The sequence below is a fragment of the Scyliorhinus torazame genome, chromosome 15 (genome assembly GCF_047496885.1).
Source record: "Scyliorhinus torazame isolate Kashiwa2021f chromosome 15, sScyTor2.1, whole genome shotgun sequence".
In the NCBI taxonomy this organism is placed as follows: Eukaryota; Metazoa; Chordata; class Chondrichthyes; order Carcharhiniformes; family Scyliorhinidae; genus Scyliorhinus; species Scyliorhinus torazame.
In genome coordinates, this window is record NC_092721.1 from 188,782,057 (window position 1) to 188,803,334 (window position 21,278).

The 21,278-nt window shown below is 42.1% G+C and overlaps 1 protein-coding gene across 5 annotated transcripts in view; it reads right to left on the reverse strand.

Moving 5' to 3' along the window:
• Window positions 1-1,936: 1,936 nt before the first annotated feature.
• asmtl (acetylserotonin O-methyltransferase-like) overlaps window positions 1,937-21,278 on the reverse strand; it is a 75,105-nt gene continuing 55,763 nt past the window's right edge. For all 5 annotated transcript variants that reach the window (XM_072477307.1, XM_072477304.1, XM_072477306.1 and 2 more), the window contains 3 exons: window positions 20,714-20,857; window positions 9,949-10,071; window positions 1,937-3,679 (listed from right to left, as the gene is read on the reverse strand). In XM_072477307.1, the coding sequence (XP_072333408.1) occupies window positions 3,465-3,679; window positions 9,949-10,071; window positions 20,714-20,857 (482 nt within the window). In that variant the 3' untranslated portion in view covers window positions 1,937-3,464. The remainder of the gene's footprint in view (window positions 3,680-9,948; window positions 10,072-20,713; window positions 20,858-21,278) is intronic.

Genomic DNA, 21,278 nt, shown 5'->3' on the forward strand with positions numbered 1-21,278 from the left:
CCGTAAATGACTACCAACAGTAGATGCGCTGATTGTTGTCCGTACATCACCTGGACCATGGAGTGCCCGCAATGGCAGCGGCTCCCAGTATTAGTGGTCAGCCGGGCACCGATGTCATGGAGGGCCAGCATTTGGAGGTCAGACCGGATTGTCGTATGCGCAGCGGCTGACTATAGAGACTGCCACACCGGTGTTGAGCTCCATTCGCATGGAGTGTCCATTACCCAATAGTGCCACCTGGATTGGGGCCACCATTGGTGCAGTCACGGAGTGCAGCTGCTGATAAGAGTCATCCTCATTCTCCACACAGTATGCCTGGTCACGAGGAGCACGGTTGTGTCGGAGGATTTGCGGGCGGCGGAGTCCTCGCGGGTCTCCTGGGGCCTGGGTCCCGGCGCCCCGTCGGCTGCCTGTGACCATTGTCCAGGTATCCCTGGTCTGAAGAATCGTCTCGCCAGCCATCAGGTGCTCCGTGGCGGCAACCCTGTCTCTGCAGTGTGCACCTCTCTGCCAGGGGCCCCGTTCCTTCGGCTTTTGATAAGCCGCCCGGTGCTCAGTTGGATTCCCCAGACTCAGGACGGCCATCCCTTGGAGCTCTTGCATGCACTACTCCGAGCTTTCACGGGAGATGGCTATCTCTACTGCCCGCTGCAAGGGTAGGCCAGCTTCTGCCAAATGTTTTTGCAGGGTCGCTGTGTTGCAGATGCCGCAGATGAATCTGTCTCATAGTGATTCAATCAAGGTAGGCCCGAGCTCACAGACCTCGGCGAGCTCTCAATCAGGCCAAACAAAATCACTGCTGGATTCTCCATGGGCCTGGGTGACCCGATGAAATCGGAACCAGCAAACGCTAATTAACGGTTTTGGGTTAAAGTGCTCCTCAACCAAGGCCACCAATTTGGGGAAAGACCACAAATCTTGGTGCATCCGGGTGGGTCAGGCTCTTTATGATCCTGTAGGTACGCAGGCCCACTAACAGCCGTCAATAAGGCCACAGTTTGTTGCTCATCTCCGACAATCGCATTCATCCTGAAAAACTACTGCAGTCGAGGTATCGGTACTCACATCGAACGTTTCCAACTTCCCAATATGAGGCATCTCGGTCGGTTGAATAGGGGCCTCTGGAAGCCTAAACGAGGTGGTCCAGGTACAAAGTGCACATTGCCTGCAGCAACTCCATCCCATCCTCGTCGCCCGATGGAGCGAACACACAGGAACAAATGGTTCGGTACAAACGAACAGAGATTTATTTCCTTCACAACTTTACTCTCCACTCCCCGAAGGGTCTCGAACTTGCTTCCAGGTTGGGGTTTTTATATTCTGAGCCTCCCCTTCAAAGGGGAAGTCCCGCTCTGTTTAGCGGGGAAGTTCGTATTCCGTGGAGGTCACAGAGAACTGGATGGTGCACACCTGATGATCTCTGAGGGAGTCATACCAGTGATAATGACCAGATTAACTTGCTTTCTGTGATGTTGATGGAAGGATAAATATTGGCCAGGACACTTCTTTCAGAAGTGTTGTGGGATTTTTACATCCACTGGCTGATTGAACAGTGCCTCAGTATTACATTTTATCTGAAAAAAGGCATCTCTGGCAATTCTGCACTCCCTCAGTCTGGGTTCTCAAGGCCATATTGGACTCGAAACATGAACTGTTTCTTTCACTACATATTACATATATTTATAGAACGAAAACTGACCACTTGCTACAACCTTAGAGAAACGTATACAACACTATCACAGTCAAAGATTACTAATAGACTGAGGCACATAACCTGGTTTAAAACTAAATATTTGAAGTAGTTTAAAACTCAATCTACAGGAGCAAATCGGGAGATTTCATGTGACTCATTTGAATAAAGCCATTAGTTCTGATTCCAATTCTACTGTATTGTGTAGGACTCTATTTTACATTCTCATAATAATCGGTAGTCCAATTGGTGGGAGGTGTCAAAATACGACTTTATTATTGTTAATTACTCACTTGAATAAGAACCGAATAAACAATTAGAAACAAAGTATCAAGCAATACATAAAAAAGTCAAGCACATGGCAAAAAGCATAAAGCACGAAAGGAAATTTCTTTAACACAGATAGATGATTCAAGAATTCAGGAAATAAGACCTCGACCACGAGGTCCTACTTTTGCCTTTGATGGTTCCTATGTTTAGGAAAAGTCATCAACACTGGAATGGGCAAGCCTTGAAAGAGTTACAAACACTTTTGGCTAATAATAAGAACTGCATATACCTGGTGGAGGTATTTGACTAAGCAAATACAGAGGAACCATTTTAGGGCTGCTTGCCCATTCTTTTGCAGATGCATTTGATCATCAGAAACAAAACATACATAGCAAAAATGATTACAAAATGACATGACCAAGCCTTGCACCACTGAGGCGCCCAAGGACCCTAGACACTACCTTGGCATCCCTATAAAAAGTAACAAAGCAAACAACCTGTCACGTGCAGTAATGGCACGTTTACTTCTTCTCCTACTACTTCTAATAGAGTTGTCAATCAAACATTGGACACTACTTAAGATTGACTGGTGCCTATCAAAACTAGCTCAGCATCGACGTGCACAGTCTTAGGAAAATCACTGGATATATTTTCTCACACTTTTCTATGTTTCACAGCTTGGCAGAGACCTTACAAACTGATCAGTTGATTAGACAGAGAACAATACATTCTCAATGCTGCGTACACTGAAATACAATGGTTAATTTATGAGATGAGACACTTGAGTTCCCACAGTCAAGACACTTTTAATATTTAGCACTCTTCAGCTATATGCATTCAACTAGCCCCTATATGAATAAAACTAGACTATCATACTGTCCTGTCCTACTGAACCAGTAGGCAGAGATCATGGTTTAGTACCACAAATAGATACCACAGTTCGGTGCTGGTTTAGCACAGGGCTAAATAGCTGGCTTTCAAAGCAGGCCAGCAGCACGCTTCAATTCCCGTTCCAGCCTCCCCGAACAAGGGCCAGAATCTGGCGACTAGGGGCTTTTCACAGTAACTTCATTTGAAGCCTACTTGTGAAAATTTAATTTTCAAACAAAACACCTCCGAGAATGAAGCACTCATTCAATGCAATCCCAACCTCGCTTACGTGCTCAAGTATATGGTCCAAGTCCAAATCCTTTTGATGCCATAGGCAAATGAGCAAACAGCCAAATAAACGATGTAAAACTCTGTACAATGATTTACATACATCTCCCTCATTTGTCATTCAATCTCTATGTGCAATAGTTTAAGTATAATTCTAACCTGCAATTAAAAAAACAGGAACCAATCATTTACTCAATTTATTTTACAGAAATCACAATGCTGCCATGATTTTAACTCACATTAACGCCCACCTCCATCGGAATCAAATGTTCGTTTGGCAACAAATACATTTTTCCCTTCATTTAAGAAAAAGACCACCATTTATTAGTTAATTGTAACAAGAAAATCATTGCTTTATGCAAAAGATGGCATCCAGAAGAGTTTCTGTGTGCTTGACCTCTACGTTTGTGAAGCCGTGTTTACACAACAGCTTTTTGTATTCTGACCCACTCCTCTCTCTCCGCTCGCTTTGCAAAAACATGTCGAGGGATTGCAGTACGGCTCTGTTGGACTTGGTCTTCTGGTCACATAACACAAGCTCAGCCAGTAATAGACCACATCCTAAAAATATTCAGAACAGTTTAATCAATCAGCAAAAGTTCAGAACAATTTAAATCGATGAGAAACATTTCAGAACAATTTAATCAGCAGTGTGGCATACTGAACTGGACACGACACTCCAGCTGAGGCTGAACTAGTGTCTTATACACATTCAACATAACCTTGCCATTGCATTTTAGTATTATATAATAAATCCTCGGATACTGGATGCTTTATTAACCATTCTCTGAATCTGCCCTGCCACCATCAACGGCTGCTGCACAGATACACTCAGGTCCCTCTGCACCTGGACTTTCGTCAGAATTGTACCCTTTCTTTTATATGTCTCTCCATGTTCTTCCTTCCAAAATGAATCGCTTCACATTTCCTCGGATTGAACTTCAGTAACTTGTTTCTGGTTCCTTTGAAGTTCTACACTATCCTCCTCACAGTTCACAATGCTTCCAAGTTTTGTATCGTCCTTACATTTTGAAATTGTGTCTTCACGTTAGGTTCAGGTCATTAATATGTATCAGGAAAAGCAAGGGTCCCTACATTAATCCCAGGTGAAACCTTCCTCCAGCTGGAAAAACATTCCTTAACCAGTACTCTCCATTTCCTGCCACTCAGCCAATTTCATATCCAGGTTGCTGCATGGAATTTCATATCCATGTTGCTTTATTCTATGAGCTCACAGATTTTGCTCACAGATCTGTTGTGTGGCACTGTATCAAATATCTTTTGGAAGTCCATGCACATCACAACAACAGCATTGTCCTTGTCAATCCTTTTCTGTTACCTCATCAAAAGCCTCCAGCAAACCAGTTGTACACAATTTTCCCTTAAGGCATCCATGATGGCTTTCCTTAATTAACCTCACTTTGTCCATGTGACTATTAATTTTATCCCAAATAATTGCTTCCAGAGTTTTCCCACCACTGAAGTTAAACTGATTGGCCCGGAGTTGCTGGCCTTATCTTTACATCTGGGGCAAGATTCTCCGTTTGGGAGACGATGTAGCTCAGTGGGCTAGACAGCTGGTTTGTGATGCAGAACAAGGCCAGCAGCGCGGGTTCACATCCCGTACCAGCTGAGAATTCGGAATTCTCCCTCTGTGTACCTGAACAGGCGCCGGAATGTGGCGACTAGGGGCTTTTCACAGTCATTTCATTGCAGTGTTAATGTAAGCCTACTTGTGACAATAAAAAGATTATTATGTTCTCCCACTAGACGTGAATTGCTCCTGGTTTGCTCTGGCATTAGGATCGGCGCCCAGACGCGATTCCGTGCCCTTGCGAGGCTAATTTATGCATGTCAGGGAGCGCAGGCGATTTCATTCCGAATCAGACTAATGGACCGCCAGTACAGATGTCCAATGGCTGCCGTTCCTCCCCACTGACAAGTAAGGGCATCCTCCCATAATGTTTCAAAACATCTAGCTCTGATTGACAACTCCTGACCACATTAAAAGTAGTTAAGTGCTTCCTACTGAGAAAAATAAGTGAAAGCACTTAACTCGTAGATGTGTATAAACATTTTGGTTGAGTTCAAAGGAAGCTTTTTGAGATTCATTCAAACGCGAAGTGAAATGAAAATAAACAGCTGTCTGGAAGCTACTACCCTATCAATTAAAGCCTAGAACATTACAGCGCAGTACAGGCCCTTCGGCCCTCGATGTTGTGCCGTCCTGTGAAACCACTCTAAAGCCCATCTACACGATTCCCTTATCATCCATATGTCAATCCAATGACCATTTGAATGCCCTTAGTGTTGGCGAGTCCACTACTGTTGCAGACAGGGCATTCCACGCCCTTACTACTCTCTGAGTAAAGAACCTACCTCTGACATCTGTCCTATATCTATCTCCCCTCAATTTAAAGCTATGTCCCCTCGTGCTAGACATCACCATCCGAGGACAAAGGCTCTCACTGTCCACCCTATCTAATCATCTGATCATCTTGTATGCCTCACTTAAGTCACCTCTTAACCTTCTTCTCTCTAACGAAAACAGCCTCAAGTCCCTCAGCCTTCCCTCATAAGATCTTCCCTCCATACCAGGCAACATTCTGTTAAATCTGCTCTGCACCTTTTCCAATGCTTCCACATCTTTCCTATAATGCGGTGACCAAAATTGCATGCAATACTCCAAATGCGGCCGCACCAGAGTTTTGTACAGCTGCAACATGACCTCATGGCTCCGGAACTCAATCCCTCTACCAATAAAAGCTAACACACTGTACGCCTTCTTAACAACCCTCTCAAACTGAGTGGCAACTTTCAGGGATCTATGTACATATGCACGCTATGTGGGAATGACGTGGGAAAGGTGGGAGTTTAACATTCTAACTCGTGGATGGGTGAAGTGTTGGGTCTGCGAACCGTGATTACGTGTACAACTACATTTGTATGGGTAAACAAATTTGCAGTAGAGAGGGTCGCAAACAGTGGGAATTGAGGGCCACATTTCGAGTTCTAATAATATCAAGGGAGATATTCAATAATAATAATCTTTATTAGTGTCACAAGTAACACTGCAATGAAGTTACTATGAAAAGCCACATTACTATGAAAAGCCACATTCTGCCACCTGTTCGGATATACAGAGAGAGAATTCCAAATGTCCAAATGACCTAACAAGCACGTCTTTCGGGACTTGTTTGAGGAAACCGGAGCTTCCGGAGGAAACCCACGCAGACACGGGGAGAACGTGCAGACTCCGCACAGACAGTGACCTAAGCCGGGAATCAAACCCGGGTCCCTGGCTCTGTGAAGCAACAGTAATAGCCACTGTGCTACCGGGCCACCCCACACGGAAGGACCTTTTTCCCTAAGCCAAGAGGTCAATAACCAGGAAGAAAAAAACAGATGGAATTGAGGGATGGTCAAGTGAAAATATTTTCATCCGGGCTGTGGTGTGGATCTGGAACTCACTGTTTCAACAGATGGTAGAAGCTGAAATCATCATTGCATTAAAAAAATATTTTTGGATATGAACTTGAATTGCCAAACTTAAAGGGTTATGGACTAAGAGCAAATGAGACAAAAGGTGGATAACTCTTTTCTCGGTCAGCAAAAACATGAAGAAGAACTGAATGGCCACCTTCCGTGCCACAGATTTTCAAAATGTTATGTTTCAGCACACTCAGTAGACATTTTGTTTCAAGGAGCACAATATCGATTCAGATCATTCCACAACACCTTCATTTAATTTGTGTTTCTTCCCCCCACATTCCATCTTTTCCCCTTTTCTTTCGCCTTTCTACGTATTTTCGTGCATTTTCACTTCCCTATTTCTGAAATCCATCAGATCATTTTCTGCATCCTATTTTCACCGTTCTCAAGTTTTTAAAAACGTGTTCGACCTCCTTCATTTTTGTCAAGCATATTCCCACTTTTCAGATTAGATACTGGATTTCCACCAGGACACGTCAGACGAGCGGATCTGAAACCTTTAAACTTTGACTTTGAACCACTGAATGAGTACAGCATGAAGGGAGGCCGGTTGGCCTAATGATGACCCTCTGCAACAGCAACACAGCTGGTTCCACTCCTCCACCATTTTCCCTGCAGCCTCAAGTGGGCTTGCCCAATTTTTCTTTCGAAAGCCACAATTGAAGCTGGCTCCAACCACATAATCAGGCAGTGCATTTCACATCCCAGCCACACACTTTGTCAAAATATTTTTCCTCATGTTGGTTCTTTTGCCATTCATCATAAATAATTAGTCCTCTGACCCTTCACCCTTCTGCTGATGGAACAATGGAACTCATGAGGGACAAACTCCCTTCTGACAGTTACAAAGCACAGAATCATCAAACATTTCTCAGTTCCTCCAAAATAATTATCTACCCTGCAACTGGTTCTGAGTCGGCACTTTCCCTGCTTCCATAGATTTCATCATTTTAAACCTTACATCCACAAAGTTAATTCAAACAGAAATACTTTTATGACATTTAGTTCAATTTATTCCTTTTTACAGGATGTGGGTGTTGCTGGCCAGGTCAGCACTTATGGCCCATCCATAATTGCCCACGAGAAGATGGTGGCGGGCTGCCTACTTTAACCGCTGCAGTCGCTGTGGTGTAGATATCCCCACCGTGCTATTAGGGAGTGAGTTCCATGATTTTGACCCACGATAGTGAAGGAACAGTGATATATTTCCAAGTCAGGATGGTGAGTGATTTGGGAGGGGAAACGCGGGTGGTGGGGTTCCCAGGTATCTGCTGCTCTTGTCCTTCTGGATGGCGGTGGTTGTGGGATTGGAAAGTGCTGCCTCAGGAACCTTGGCGAGATTCTGCAGTGCATCTTTCAGAGGATAAACACTGCTGCCACTGTTTATTGGTGGTGGAGGGAGCGAATGTTTGTGGAAGGTGTGCCAATTGAACAGGCTGCTTTGTCCTGGATGGTATTGAGCTTCTTGAGTGTTGTGGGAGTTGCACTCATCCAGGCAAGTAGGGGGTATCCATTACACTCCTGCCTTGTGCCTTGTGGATGGTGGACAGGCTTTGGAGGGTCAGGAGGTGAGATACGTGCTGCAGGATTCCTAACCTTTGACCTGCTCTTGTAGCCACAGCATTTATATGGCTAGCCCAGTTCAGTTTCTAGTCAATGCTAACCCCCAGGGCGTTAATAGTGGGGAATTCAGCAATGGTAATGCCACTGAATACCAAGGGGTGATGGTTAGATTCTCTCTTGTTGGACATGGTCATTGTGTGGTGCAAATGTGATTTTCCACTTGTCAGCCCAAGCCTGGATATTGTCCAGGTCTTGCTGCATTTAGACATGGACTGCATCAGTATTTCAGGATTCACAAATGGTGCTGAACATTGCATAATCATTAGCGAACATTCCCACTTCCGACCTTATGATGGAAGGAACGTCATTGAAGCAGCTGATGATGGTTGGGCCTAGGACACTACCTGAGGAACTCCTGCAGTGATGTCCTGGAACAGAGATGATTGATCTCCAACAACCACCCCCATCTTCCTTTATGTTAGGTACAACTCCAACCATTGATTCCAGTTTTGCTTTGGCTCCGGCTATTACTTGCTTTGTAATAACCTGCTCACTGATGCTCAGATTAGGTTCCGCCAAAGTCACTCAGCTCCTCATCTCATTCCAGCCGTGGGCCAAAAATGGACAAAAGAGCTAAATGCCAAAGGTGAGGTGAGAGTGACTGCCCTTAACATCAAGGCAGCATTTGACCAAGTGCGGTATCAAGGAGCCTTTCATGATGCCTTTCATCACTTTACTAATGATCGCGAGTAGACTGATGGGGGCATAATTAGCCGGTTTGGATTTGTGTTTCTTGTGCACAGGACATACCTGAGCAACTTTCCACATTTTCAGGTAGATGCCAGTGTTGTAGATGTACTGGAACAGCTTTGCTAGGGACACGGCAAGTTCTGGAGCACAAGAATTGCCAGAATATTGTCAGGGCCCATGGCCTTTGCAGTATCCAGTACCTCCAGAGTTTCTTGATACTGGCTGAAGACTGACATGTATGATGCTGGGGACCTTCGGAGGAGGCTGAGATGGATCATCCACTCAGCACTTCTGACTGAAGATTGTTGCCAGTGCTTCAGCCTTGTCATTTGCACTAATGTGCTAACCTCTCTCATCATTGAGGGTGGGGATGTCTGTGGAGCCTCTTCCTCCTCCAGTGAGTTGTTTAATTGTCCACTAACATTCGCGATTGGCTGTGGCAGGATTACAGACCTTTTGCCTCTCTTATTTTTAAAAACATTCTTCACAGGGTAAGGCTTGCATTTACTGCCCATCTCAAATTTCCCGAGAAAAAGAGCTGAGTTGCCTTCTTGAACTGCTGCTGTCGTGTAGTATATGTGCACTCATAGTGCTATTAGGAGTTCCAGCATTTTAACCCAACAAAAAGTAATGGTGATATACTTCCAAGTCAGGATGGTGTGCGTCTTGGAAGAGAGCTTGTGTGGGTGGTGTACCCATGCACCTACAGTCCTTGCTGTTCCAGATGGTAGAGATGGCACTGTCAAGGAAACTTTGGCAAGTTGCTGCAATGCACCTTGTAGACACCGCAGCTCGTTTGCCAATGGTGGAGGGAGCGAATATTTAGCAGACGATTACAGATCAACTTGCTTGACTAAAAAAAAGAAAAATTGGGCAGGTGTAATGCCCAAAGTTAAAATTACTGTCAACTGGTTTGTAAAATGTTCAAACGTAGGCAGAGTGTTTTTTCCTAGGAGGGAGATTTATTTTGAAAAAACAGAAGATAAATTCTGCTGAAGAGGATTTATGTAAGAAGATCCTATTACCTGGTTTGCACTTCTGAGAGAGCCTGCTTAATAAGAAGTCAACTTCGTCTTCCTTCCAGTAATGAAGAACATTTGCCAGAATGTAAAGGTCTGCCTCTGGGAGATCATCTGTGAAGAGGTCTCCTTAAGAAGGTTGGGGAGGGGGTAGAGGGAGCAGTAGTAGAGGGAACAAACTGAAATGTTAAAACATTGTTTGGCCTGCTGAGTATTTCCAGCACTTACTGTTCTTATTTCAGAATTCCAACATACACAGTATTTTGCTTTTGTTTTTTGGAAAATAAATTAAATATAACTGAAAACTGTCAGTTCTTGGGTGTTGGTAAATGAGTAGCCCGATTTAGCAACATTTCTGGTGTATTTACCATTCGTCATTCATTCAGTTTTTACAGCAGTATCATGATGATCACTGAAGTTGCCTGATGAAAATGAGCACATCTGAAAACTAGTGGGATCAATATCACACTACATTGAAGCTCGAACAGCTTTCAAATATGGAAATAAAAAGGCTGATTTTGCATACAGATTTTGCAACAGGTACATTTAGGGATACTTTGGGTCTACTTCAGATATTCTCTCAGGTACAGCCGTGTTGTTCAATCCCATTCGTGGTCCAAGAGTCTCCTATTCAGAAATGTGCCCAAACTGCCCAATATCATATCTGATGGTATAGCCAAGGATGGAACATTAGGGTCCTCTGGATACAGCATTTACTGCACACGCACTTGTCTTTGTACCATCAGCAGCTGGACTGTGACAAAACACTTTGGGAAGATGAGGTCAGGTCCAGCCATTAAAATGCTTCATTTTAGGCAGCAAATCAATGTCAGTATTGAAACCAAATCAATGTCAGTAGAAAAAATAAAAGCGCTCCTTTTCATCGACCAATTTAATTGTTTTTGGCATTTTCTTTCTGGATAACCTCTAACTAGACTACAACTTTCAGCAGCAGCCAAGGCCTATATATTATAGTCTCCCGTTTAAAACATGACTTACTGCCCCATCTTGCTTTCCCTCAGTGCTCCCAAAATTGCAAGAGCTCTTGCCCCAAATTCTTTTCATTTAGCCTTTCAGCAGTGTCATAATCCCCACAAGGACCACGAGGAAGTCTTTATTAATCTCCCCATGGGATGTGTAGAGTACACGCTCCCCAGGTAGGGGGTGGAGGCCTACCACCAGGGGCTCGTTATGAATAAAGGTTAAAGGCAGGCCCAGATCAGGGCCTGGTGAGATCAACCCTCCCAGCTGGGATTGTATTCTGAGTGAGATGCTGCGTTATGCAGACCCTTGTAAATACTTGCAAATAAATCTATCTGATCTGACGTTTAGTCAGTCTCCTCTGCGTTTATACTGGCGACGAGAATGCGACTGAAGAAGCAGTTGACGGGGCCAATGGACACACGACTGGCACGTTCCTGTTCAATTATCCAAATCTCAGTGCGAAGGTCGAGCAACAGCAGGAGTCACAGAAGAGACACTATGATTTGAGGGTGCGGGAGAGGCCGTTTCGCGCCGGTGACGTCATATACGCTCAAAACTTTGATGATGGAGCATTGTGGTTTCTAGGGGTAGTCCTAGAATGGGTGGGCCTGGATTCCTATGAAGGTGGGGTTCAGGGGAAGACCCTTAAGAAACATCTGGACCACTGGTGTGAGCCTACGACTTGGAACGCCCGACCTGCAGTGATACCACCTTCACCGCATCAAGAGCCACCCCTTGGGTTGAGATCCCAGCAGCCTGGGATACCTGTAGAAGCCAGGTATTTCAAATACAACTAGTAGAGGTAAAAGATAGCTGTTTAAGCATAAATGTTGAGCCCCAGTTTTTAATACCCATTTATACAGCATAATTCACTTTTACTGAAGTCCGTTGTTCTGGCAAATGCATATTTTCAAAGACAGTGTGACATTAAAACAGCAAGATAATTTGACATTGCTTGTGCTAATTGTCAAGGACAGGGACTGAATACACAGCAACAGTGTTCACAATGCAGATAACAGCTAGGTCAGAAAAGCTGATGTTGCACATTGAAGATGGACGGCTTGCCATCAAATCAAATGTGTTTGAGTCTAACCCAAACCAATTAGGATTATATTGGGGTGTGATTAGGTGACTAAAGACAGATATGAAAGTGTATAACTGAAAAGTTTCCCCCGCCATTTTAGTTTAGTTTTTCGTGTGATGTCTGTGGTTTTATTGTCTTTGAAAGTGTGTTGTCTGTAGTGTATTGTCTTTGGGGGTGTGTTGTGCGGTGTTGTCTTTCTGTTAGTTTAGTCAGTTTTGTCCTTTATAGTCTCCATTTTAGGTATTGTCTTTGGGGGTTCTGTCAGCTTGTCAGCCTAACAGTCTGTGTCAGTGATGTTAGTCCACTTTTGACTTTGAGTTTGAGTTTAGCTGAAGATTAGCTTTCTCTCTCTTTTCATGTTTCATTGCCAGACTTTGACCTTTTAAAAGTTACTTTCGAGCTGTCTGCCTAAGCAAAGAAAGATAATGTCTGTAATTCTCTGAAAGCTTCGAATTGTCTACGAATTGCCTTTTAAATGACTTTCAAATTGTAATCAAGCGACTACAAATAAAACAATTCCTTTTGGCACCTGAGGAGTTTATACTGCAAATTTCTGCTGAGTTCCAGTATTCGCAAAGTGCTACTGATAACCGAATAGCTGAGATTATATAAATTCCTTCAACTATACACAGTCGAATAATACAAGGAATCGAACAACTTAACACAGTCTACAAATATTACAAATCTTCCAACTTGTCGTATTGCGCCAGGACTTGATTCATCAACTAAGTTTCCCCCAAACTTGGCGTAGTTCGACAGGTTAAGATTCCCATAAATTAAAGATTCCTTCATTTTGGCGTAGTCAGGGGAGTACTGAGGACGACCTTCGGAGGCCCAGGTGACGACAGAAAGCTTCGAAGATAATCGGAGGAGGTCGGGAACCTTTGGGAAGCTTCTGAGATAATCGGAGGAGGCCCAGAAGACAGCCGGAACCCACGGCTAGACTAGGGTAAGAAATATCTTTTTCACCCATTAAAAGTCTTAAAGCCGCATCAATCAGTACTTCGACCCTTGAAAAGAACATTTTTTATAGACTGTGTTAAATAAATCAAGTGCCAGTCGGTCAGACTATCAGACGTGACTGGAAGATTAGTCACTGCAGTAACTAAAATAAAACGGCAGTCAGCGATCAAGAAAAGTTATGGCTGATCCAATTCAAAGTGTAGATTCAGAGCCTTTAGCAGACAGAAAATTACTCCCCACTACATCCAAGGGGGGTGCTGGAATACCAGATGTTTCTGTTGAAGATATGTTGGGGGATTGTAGATCTTTCACTCGTAGACATTTTAACCTATGTGAAACCTCAAAAAAAATTGAATCAAAGTATGATATCCCCAGAGGACAGTGGTCCTTCAATAATATCAAGCATGGGGAAAATGCACACGATTACACGGTGCAGAACGTGTAAAATGGTACCTGGTAATTACGGGACAGATACACAGTCAGCAAGAGATCATTGTTAAAAATAAAAGTGATCATCAGCTTCAGTCCACTAAAGACCAACTAAGTGCAGTTCTTAAAGATTTGCAAGATGCAAAATCCAAACTTGAGCATTATGATGAAATTAGAACAGATTTGCAAAATAAACCTCTGAACTCCAGCAGTTAAATGTTCAAATCGCAGAATTTCAAAATCAAGTTTTTAAAGTGGAGTCAGAATTCCAAAATCAAGTTTTTAAAATGGAGTCAAAATACCAACAGCTGCAATTAAATACTGAACGAAGTGATGATGAGTATAGGTCTACTAAAAGGCAACTAATTGCAGTTGTTGAAGAATTGCAAGATGCAAAATCCAAACTTGAAACAGATTTGCAAGATGCAAAATCCAAACTTGAGCATTCTGATGAAATTAAAACAGATTTGCAAGTTGCAAAATCCAAACTTGAGCATTATGATGAAATTAAAACAGATTTGCAAGATGCAAAATCCAAACTTGAAACAGAATTGCAAGATGCAAAATCCAAACTTGAGCATTATGATGAAATTAAAACAGAATTGCAAGATGCAAAATCCAAACTTGAAACAGATTTGCAAGATGCAAAATCCAAACTTGAGCATTCTGATGAAATTAAAACAGAATTGCAAGATGCAAAATCCAAACTTGAGCATTCTGATGAAATTAAAACAGGCTTGCAAGTTGCAAAATCCAAACTTGAGCATTATGATGAAATTAAAACAGAATTGCAAGATGCAAAGTCCAAACTTGAGCATTATGATGAAATTAAAATAGATTTGCAAGTTGCAAAATCCAAACTTGAGCATTATGATGAAATTAAAACAGAATTGCAAGATGCAAAATCCAAACTTGAGCATTATGATGAAATTAGAACAGATTTGCAAAACAAAACCTCTGAACTCCAGCAATTTCAAATCCAAGTTTTTAAAGTGGAGTCAAAATACCAACAGTTGCAATTAACTACTGAGCGAAGCGATGATGAGTATAGGTCCACTAAAAAGCAACTAATTGCAGTTGTTGAAGAATTGCAAGATGCAAAATCCAAACTTGAGCATTCTGATGAAATTAAAACAGATTTGCGAAACAAAACCTCTGAACTCCAGCAGTTATCTTTTCAAATAACAGAATTCCAAAATCAAGTCTTTGAAGTGGAGTCAAAATACCGACAATTGCAATTAAAAACTGAGCGAATTGAACTTGAAAATTGCAAGTTAGTGAAAGAAAGATGTGTTTTAGAAAGAAATATAACCAGCGTGACTGAACATTGCAATTCTTTGACAAACATGCTTTCTGTACAAAAGATTGAACAAACTCAGAAAGCAGTCCAAGCCACCCACCTAGTGGCACAATCGGCAATTGCACAGCCGAGATCAATTGTTAAAAATAAATCATTTTCTCTGTCGGATGAATCAGACGAAGATAGTGTTCCTACAATACAAAATACTAAAGCAATTCGACTAGCCCCTTTAAAACGCAAACGGGTTAGAGTTGGAAGCAAAAAAATAGAAGAAGATGGTGAAACTATCACTAGAAACATATTTGACCACCAATGGTTTCATGAACAAATTGATCCTTCTAAAATTGACGAATGGTCCAAGGGTCTTCCACACCCTAAAAAGGGTGGTAAGACCACATGGGATGGAATTCACAGATTACAAGCCATTTACAGTCTCCACCCATTTGATGGAGTACAAATTCTGACTATCATGCTAGGTACTCGTATAAGTTCAACCCTTAGAAATGAAGTAGAAGTTGCCCTTGGAGACGATTTGCAAAATTTAGAAGCTGGTTGGCTAACAATCAAGAATTGGCTGTTACAATTTCGCCCCCCGAGGACCAATTGGTCTAAGATCACAGCTTGCTTTCAAAAAAAAATGAAGATATTCAGGATTTTGAGGAAAGATTTTTACGTACTTGGATGGAATATTCAGGGATGACACTCGACCAGGAAAATGACACATGGGATGCAAGCACTTTAAGTCCATTAAAAACGGCTTTTATAGCCGGTGTTAAACCTGGAGTTTCTGCTGCCTTGAATTTGGTTTTACCAGCTTGGGCCACAGCTGGCACATACCGAGACATAGTTGACCGATGCATTCAGATAGATCGTGGTTTGCACAATCAGGCAACTTTTAACACTGCAGCTGCTCAAATGCAGCCTATTGCTCAAATCCAGCCCATGTTACCTGCTGCTCCAGCGGCGGCTGTTGCAGCACCTGCAGGAATATCAGTAGTAACTACAATTTCACCACCAGCGCTAGAGCAAACATGTACCCTTGCTTCATTAAAATCACGTAAGGAAATACCACAATGTCTTTTCTGTGGTAGAGTAGGACACTGGATGGCAAAATGCTATCAAAAACAACGGATGGATTCGAGAGATGATAATGAAGTAGACAATGTTCACTACAATACATTTCCACCTCATGGTCAACCATGTAACACGTACCAACAAGACACACCCAGTTTGGCTTCTGGTCAGCAACACTGGCTAAGCAACTACAACCATGGTTTGCTTTTACAGTTAATCAACAACAGTATCATAATAGCCCAACTGTTTACCACATGGCTTTACAGAATCATCTCAGGCAACTGCCTGTTCGGCCTTCCACCATTATCCAATATGAAGATGATGTTCTGATAACCTCCATCAATAAAGATGATCATGACAAAGACTTACGGGTGGTCTTGAACCACCTCAGTACTAACAGTCACAAAGCTAGCTTTCACAAAGCACAAATTGCCCAGAAAGATGTATACTTGGGAAAGGAAAATTCCAAACGAGAAAGGGAACTTACTCAGAAGAGAACGGCTGCCATCAAAGCAGCTAAAGAAACCTCAATGTATCGCTAACAAGTTGCCAAGAACTGTCAACTTAAGAAAACTGTCATTATTCTGAACGTTGCTTTATTAATTTAAAGAAATTAACATATATTGTTAGCTGTGTTTCCTTTAGCAGAATCGACAAATTCATCTACAGAAAATCAAGATAAAGCACAAGATTGGTTCAGTTATATATTTAATAAGTTATTGTATTTGATATTTTAAAATAAATGTTTAAAATTAGCCTGGAAATTAAAACTTCAAACAATGTGGAAGCTGGTTTAAAAAAAAACCCAACAATCTTTGATTAAAAGCCAAAAGAACAGGTTGTTCAAAGAAATTTGATAACGGGAATTTGGCAGCAATCCAACTTTTACTCCCAGTCCATTTGAGTGACAAAAAAAAAGTTTAAAGATGCGAATGGCATCATTCCAAGCTATACGCCTCTTTTTGTCTCTGTAAGAAAATTAACCCTTTCAACAAGCTTTTGTGCACAATCCAGAGGATGTCCATTTTGATAATCATTTTACCATTTATTACTAGATCATATGTTCAACTTTTATTATATAATAATTTTACATGAAGTTATTATTAATTACCAATGTGATCAAATTTGATTCATTTATTAATTATAATTATTTTGACATGCCTGTTGCAATGTTAATTCCATTTTATTGTTTAAAACTGCAATGATTCTTTGCGCTTTTACCTATCCTATCGCATTAATGATGTATTTTAATCTTTTCTGATATATCTCAATTTTTCGATTTATCAAAGGGCCGACTGTAGAAGCCAGGTATTTCAAATACAACTAGTAGAGGTAAAAGATAGCTGTTTAAGCATAAATGTTGAGCCCCAGTTTTTAATACCCATTTATACAGCATAATTCACTTTTACTGAAGTCCGTTGTTCTGGCAAATGCATATTTTCAAAGACAGTGTGACATTAAAACAGCAAGATAATTTGACATTGCTTGTGCTAATTGTCAAGGACAGGGCCTGAATACACAGCAACATTGTTCACAATGCAGATAACAGCTAGGTCAGAAAAGCTGATGTTGCACATTGAAGATGGACGGCTTGCCATCAAATCAAATGTGTTTGAGTCTAACCCAAACCAATTAGGATTATATTGGGGTGTGATTAGATGACTAAAGACAGATATGAAAGTGTATAACTGAAAAGTTTCCCCCGCCATTTTAGTTTAGTTTTTCGTGTGTTGTCTGTGGTTTTATTGTCTTTGAAAGTGTGTTGTCTGTAGTGTATTGTCTTTGGGGGTGTGTTGTGCGGTGTTGTCTTTCTGTTAGTTTAGTCAGTTTTGTCCTTTATAGTCTCCATTTTAGGTATTGTCTTTGGGGGTTCTGTCAGCTTGTCAGCCTAACAGTCTGTGTCAGTGATGTTAGTCCACTTTTGACTTTGAGTTTGAGTTTAGCTGAAGATTAGCTTTCTCTCTCTTTTCATGTTTCATTGCCAGACTTTGACCTTTTAAAAGTTACTTTCGAGCTGTCTGCCTAAGCAAAGAAAGATAATGTCTGTAATTCTCTGAAAGCTTCGAATTGTCTACGAATTGCCTTTTAAATGACTTTCAAATTGTAATCAAGCGACTACAAATAAAACAATTCCTTTTGGCACCTGAGGAGTTTATATTGCAAATTTCTGCTGAGTTCCAGTATTCGCAAAGTGCTACTGATAACCGAATAGCCGAGATTATATAAATTGCTTCAACTATACACAGTCGAATAATACAAGGAATCGAACAACTTAACACAGTCTACAAATATTACAAATCTTACAACTTGTCGTATTGCGCCAGGACTTGATTCATCAACTAAGTTTCCCCCAAACTTGGCGTAGTTCGACAGGTTAAGATTCCCATAAATTAAAGATTCCTTCAATACCGCGACTGGTCCAGCAAGAGGACGATGACTCGGGTTCCAACATGGACACAGGCATGCTGCACCGGCGGATGACAGAGTGTCCGGCATCGCAGTTCCAGCTGTAGCTCTTCAGTGGTGGACCAGGAAGCAGCGTTTGGCCACTCTGTACACTCCATCCGAGGAGACACAGCTTCAGACAAAGCGGCATAGCAAGCATTCTCCATTGGCAGCTGAAGGGAACCTTTGGACTTGGGGGAGAGGGGCTGGATGGGTGTCATAACCCCTACGAGGACCACAGGGAAGCCTTCATCAAGCTCCCCCTGGGACACGTGGAGGAGGAGCTCCCCAGGTAGGGGGCGTAGGTCAACCACCTAGGGCTCGTTATGACCAAAGGTTAAAAGCGGGCCCAGATCTGGGCCTGGTGTGATATGTCTTTCCAACTAGGATTGCACTGGGAGTGAGATGCTGCGTTATGCAGACCATTGTAAATACTTGTAAATGAATCTATCTTAAGTTTACAGTCAGCCACCTCTGCGTCGTTAAAAGCAATGGCCCTGTTAATAAAACTAGCGCTCGCTCCTCCTCAACTGGGGCCTGGGTCTCAAGAAACCTCCGCTTGTTGCCTTCTCAAAATGAACAGGGGATATCCTCGCTTAATGAGCCTGGGGGAGTCACCCTACTCTACTGGAGTTTGAACAGATTGTCAGGGGTGACATTTTACATATTGGCTTGGCTGGCCTTAATCCACATTTTCAATGCATGGCCCATCAAAATCTGCTGCTTGAAATTCAATTTTAAGCAAGATAGTTAATGTCAGATGAAGGAAGCATTGACCTCGGTTCGGGTTGATACTCACTAACTGAATGGTTTGCCAATAACTTACTGCTTAGCACACAGCAAAAGTGCTGAGGTAGTGAACTCTGACCAATATCAGTGGAGTGGCACCCTCGTGGTGAGAAAATGACCAAAAGTGAAGTATAATCTTTAAAACTTGGACACTTTCTGATGAGGGATTCCACCACTATACTCTCTGAACAAGGCACAAGATTGATGGCAATCTTTCTTTCACCTCCAGCTTCCCACTTCCCGTCCTTCTCCAGCAGAATATTCCTAGCCTCTATTTTACTATTACAAGTATGGCAAGTAATTCTGTGGACTTTGTTCTTGTGTCTCCCTTGCCGCAAATGTGCTGCACAGGTTCCCGCTCCAGCAGGGAAGCAAATAACCCAGACTGGCAAGCCCCTGTACGGCTAGAGACAGTATCCCATGGATAACTGAAGCCTCTTTTTGCCTGGTTCCAATGGATATTAAAAAGGTCTCATGGCATTATTCCGAAGGCAGTGAAATCTTCTAGTCTCCGGTCAACAGTTTGTGTCAACCAATACCACCGAGCACAGATTAGCTGGTTATTCATCCAACTATTTGCTTGAAGTTTTTATCTAATGTCAGGTGGATGTACCTTTAAGAAATGGTGTTTATCAAATAGCTGCAGTGATGTCAGTGTGTGGGTGGAGCTAGGCTGTTTGTCTGTCTTTTACTTTCGTTTTGAGCTGTAAAGATGCTTTGTGGCTCTGTTTTTGGTTTCGTTTTCAGAGTTGGAGAGCTGCAGTCAAAGCAGACAGATGTGTAATGATCTCTCTCTCTACAAGTTAAAGAATGTCTTCAGCTCACTTGATGATTTCAAGGTAATACCTGTTTCTGTAGAGATTTTAAACCTACTGTCTTTGTAAAAAGGGTTTAACTTATGGATGTTGCTAGGAAAGGTATTAAGGGTATTGCATCTGTGGGGTTACGTGTGTTGGTAGTTGATAAGATATTTACGGTGTGTTTATAAAATGTTAACTGGGTTCATAGAATAAACATTGTGTTGTTTTAAAAATACTTTAGGTCTCTGTTGCATAACACCTGGAGAGTGGACCCTTGTGCTCCCCATAACCAAAAATCTATTAAAAGTCATGGGTCAGGTGAACTCCGTGAACTTTGGAGTTTTCTAAACCCTGGCCCATAACACTAAGAACTGGTTGACACATTTATCTGCACAATTAATCACTTTTTTCAAGTAACTGGCTAAATGAAACGCTTTAAGATTTTTGATTGATTTGCTAAGGCAATATAGTGATACGAAAATGTATTTTCTTCTTCCTTTCAGCCACATCTTTATCATGGAGACACCAGAAGAAAAGTTATCATTCCAAATGACCTGTCAGCCCACTTGATTTAAATATGTTCCATTTGTGTTGGCCTTCAGCAAAGGGATCACCGAGATGGGAGGAAGGAGCCCAGTAGCTCGTTGTAGCTAAGAAAGTGGTTTGCAACTGGTTCGCCCTATCGAGGATATCCGAATGCGCCGCTGGAAGAGGTGCGCGCAGAAGATGCCCACTGCTAAACCCTTGTTCAATTATTCGAGCTACAGACACCATCAATTCGGTTTTCTAAATCTTCCATCAAAATTTAGCAAGCCAATTTAACCGTAAGACAAAAGGTAATTAAGAGGAGAAGAAGTTCGAGACTGACATGTGCACCAAAAAGAGTTGCTAAGAGTTATTTACCTTCCCTGAAAGTAATTCGACATAGGTTTTGACCTCGTGGCTGGAATTTCTTAATGTTTTCCAATATTTGCGGCAGGTTAAATACTACGAATGTCATATCTTGATATGTATTTGCCATTTGATATGTTAAAACTCCAGCGCATCCTGCAAAAGAGAAGTCATTTTGGTCATAATTACAATGTGCTTCTACCGAAACTATCCAAAGTGTTATCAACTTCCTTGGGATCTATTTTGTTCAGCTTTATGCTAACAGAAAATTCATTTATCAACTTGATCTGCATTTGAAAAAGCAGCACATGGACCGGCTAGACAATATATGCACGGGCTGGTTTAGCACAGTGAGCTAAACAGCTGGTTTGTAATGCAGAACAATGCCAGAAGTCCGGGTTCAATTCCCGTACTGGCCTCCCCGAACAGGCGCCCGAATGTGGTGACGAGGGGCTTTTCACAGTAACTTCAAAAAGCCTACTTGTGACAATAAGCGATTATTATTTATTACATATGCATTCTGCTGAAACAAACCAGGCCGGGAGGTGACATAATGGAGATATTTAAAATTGTACGG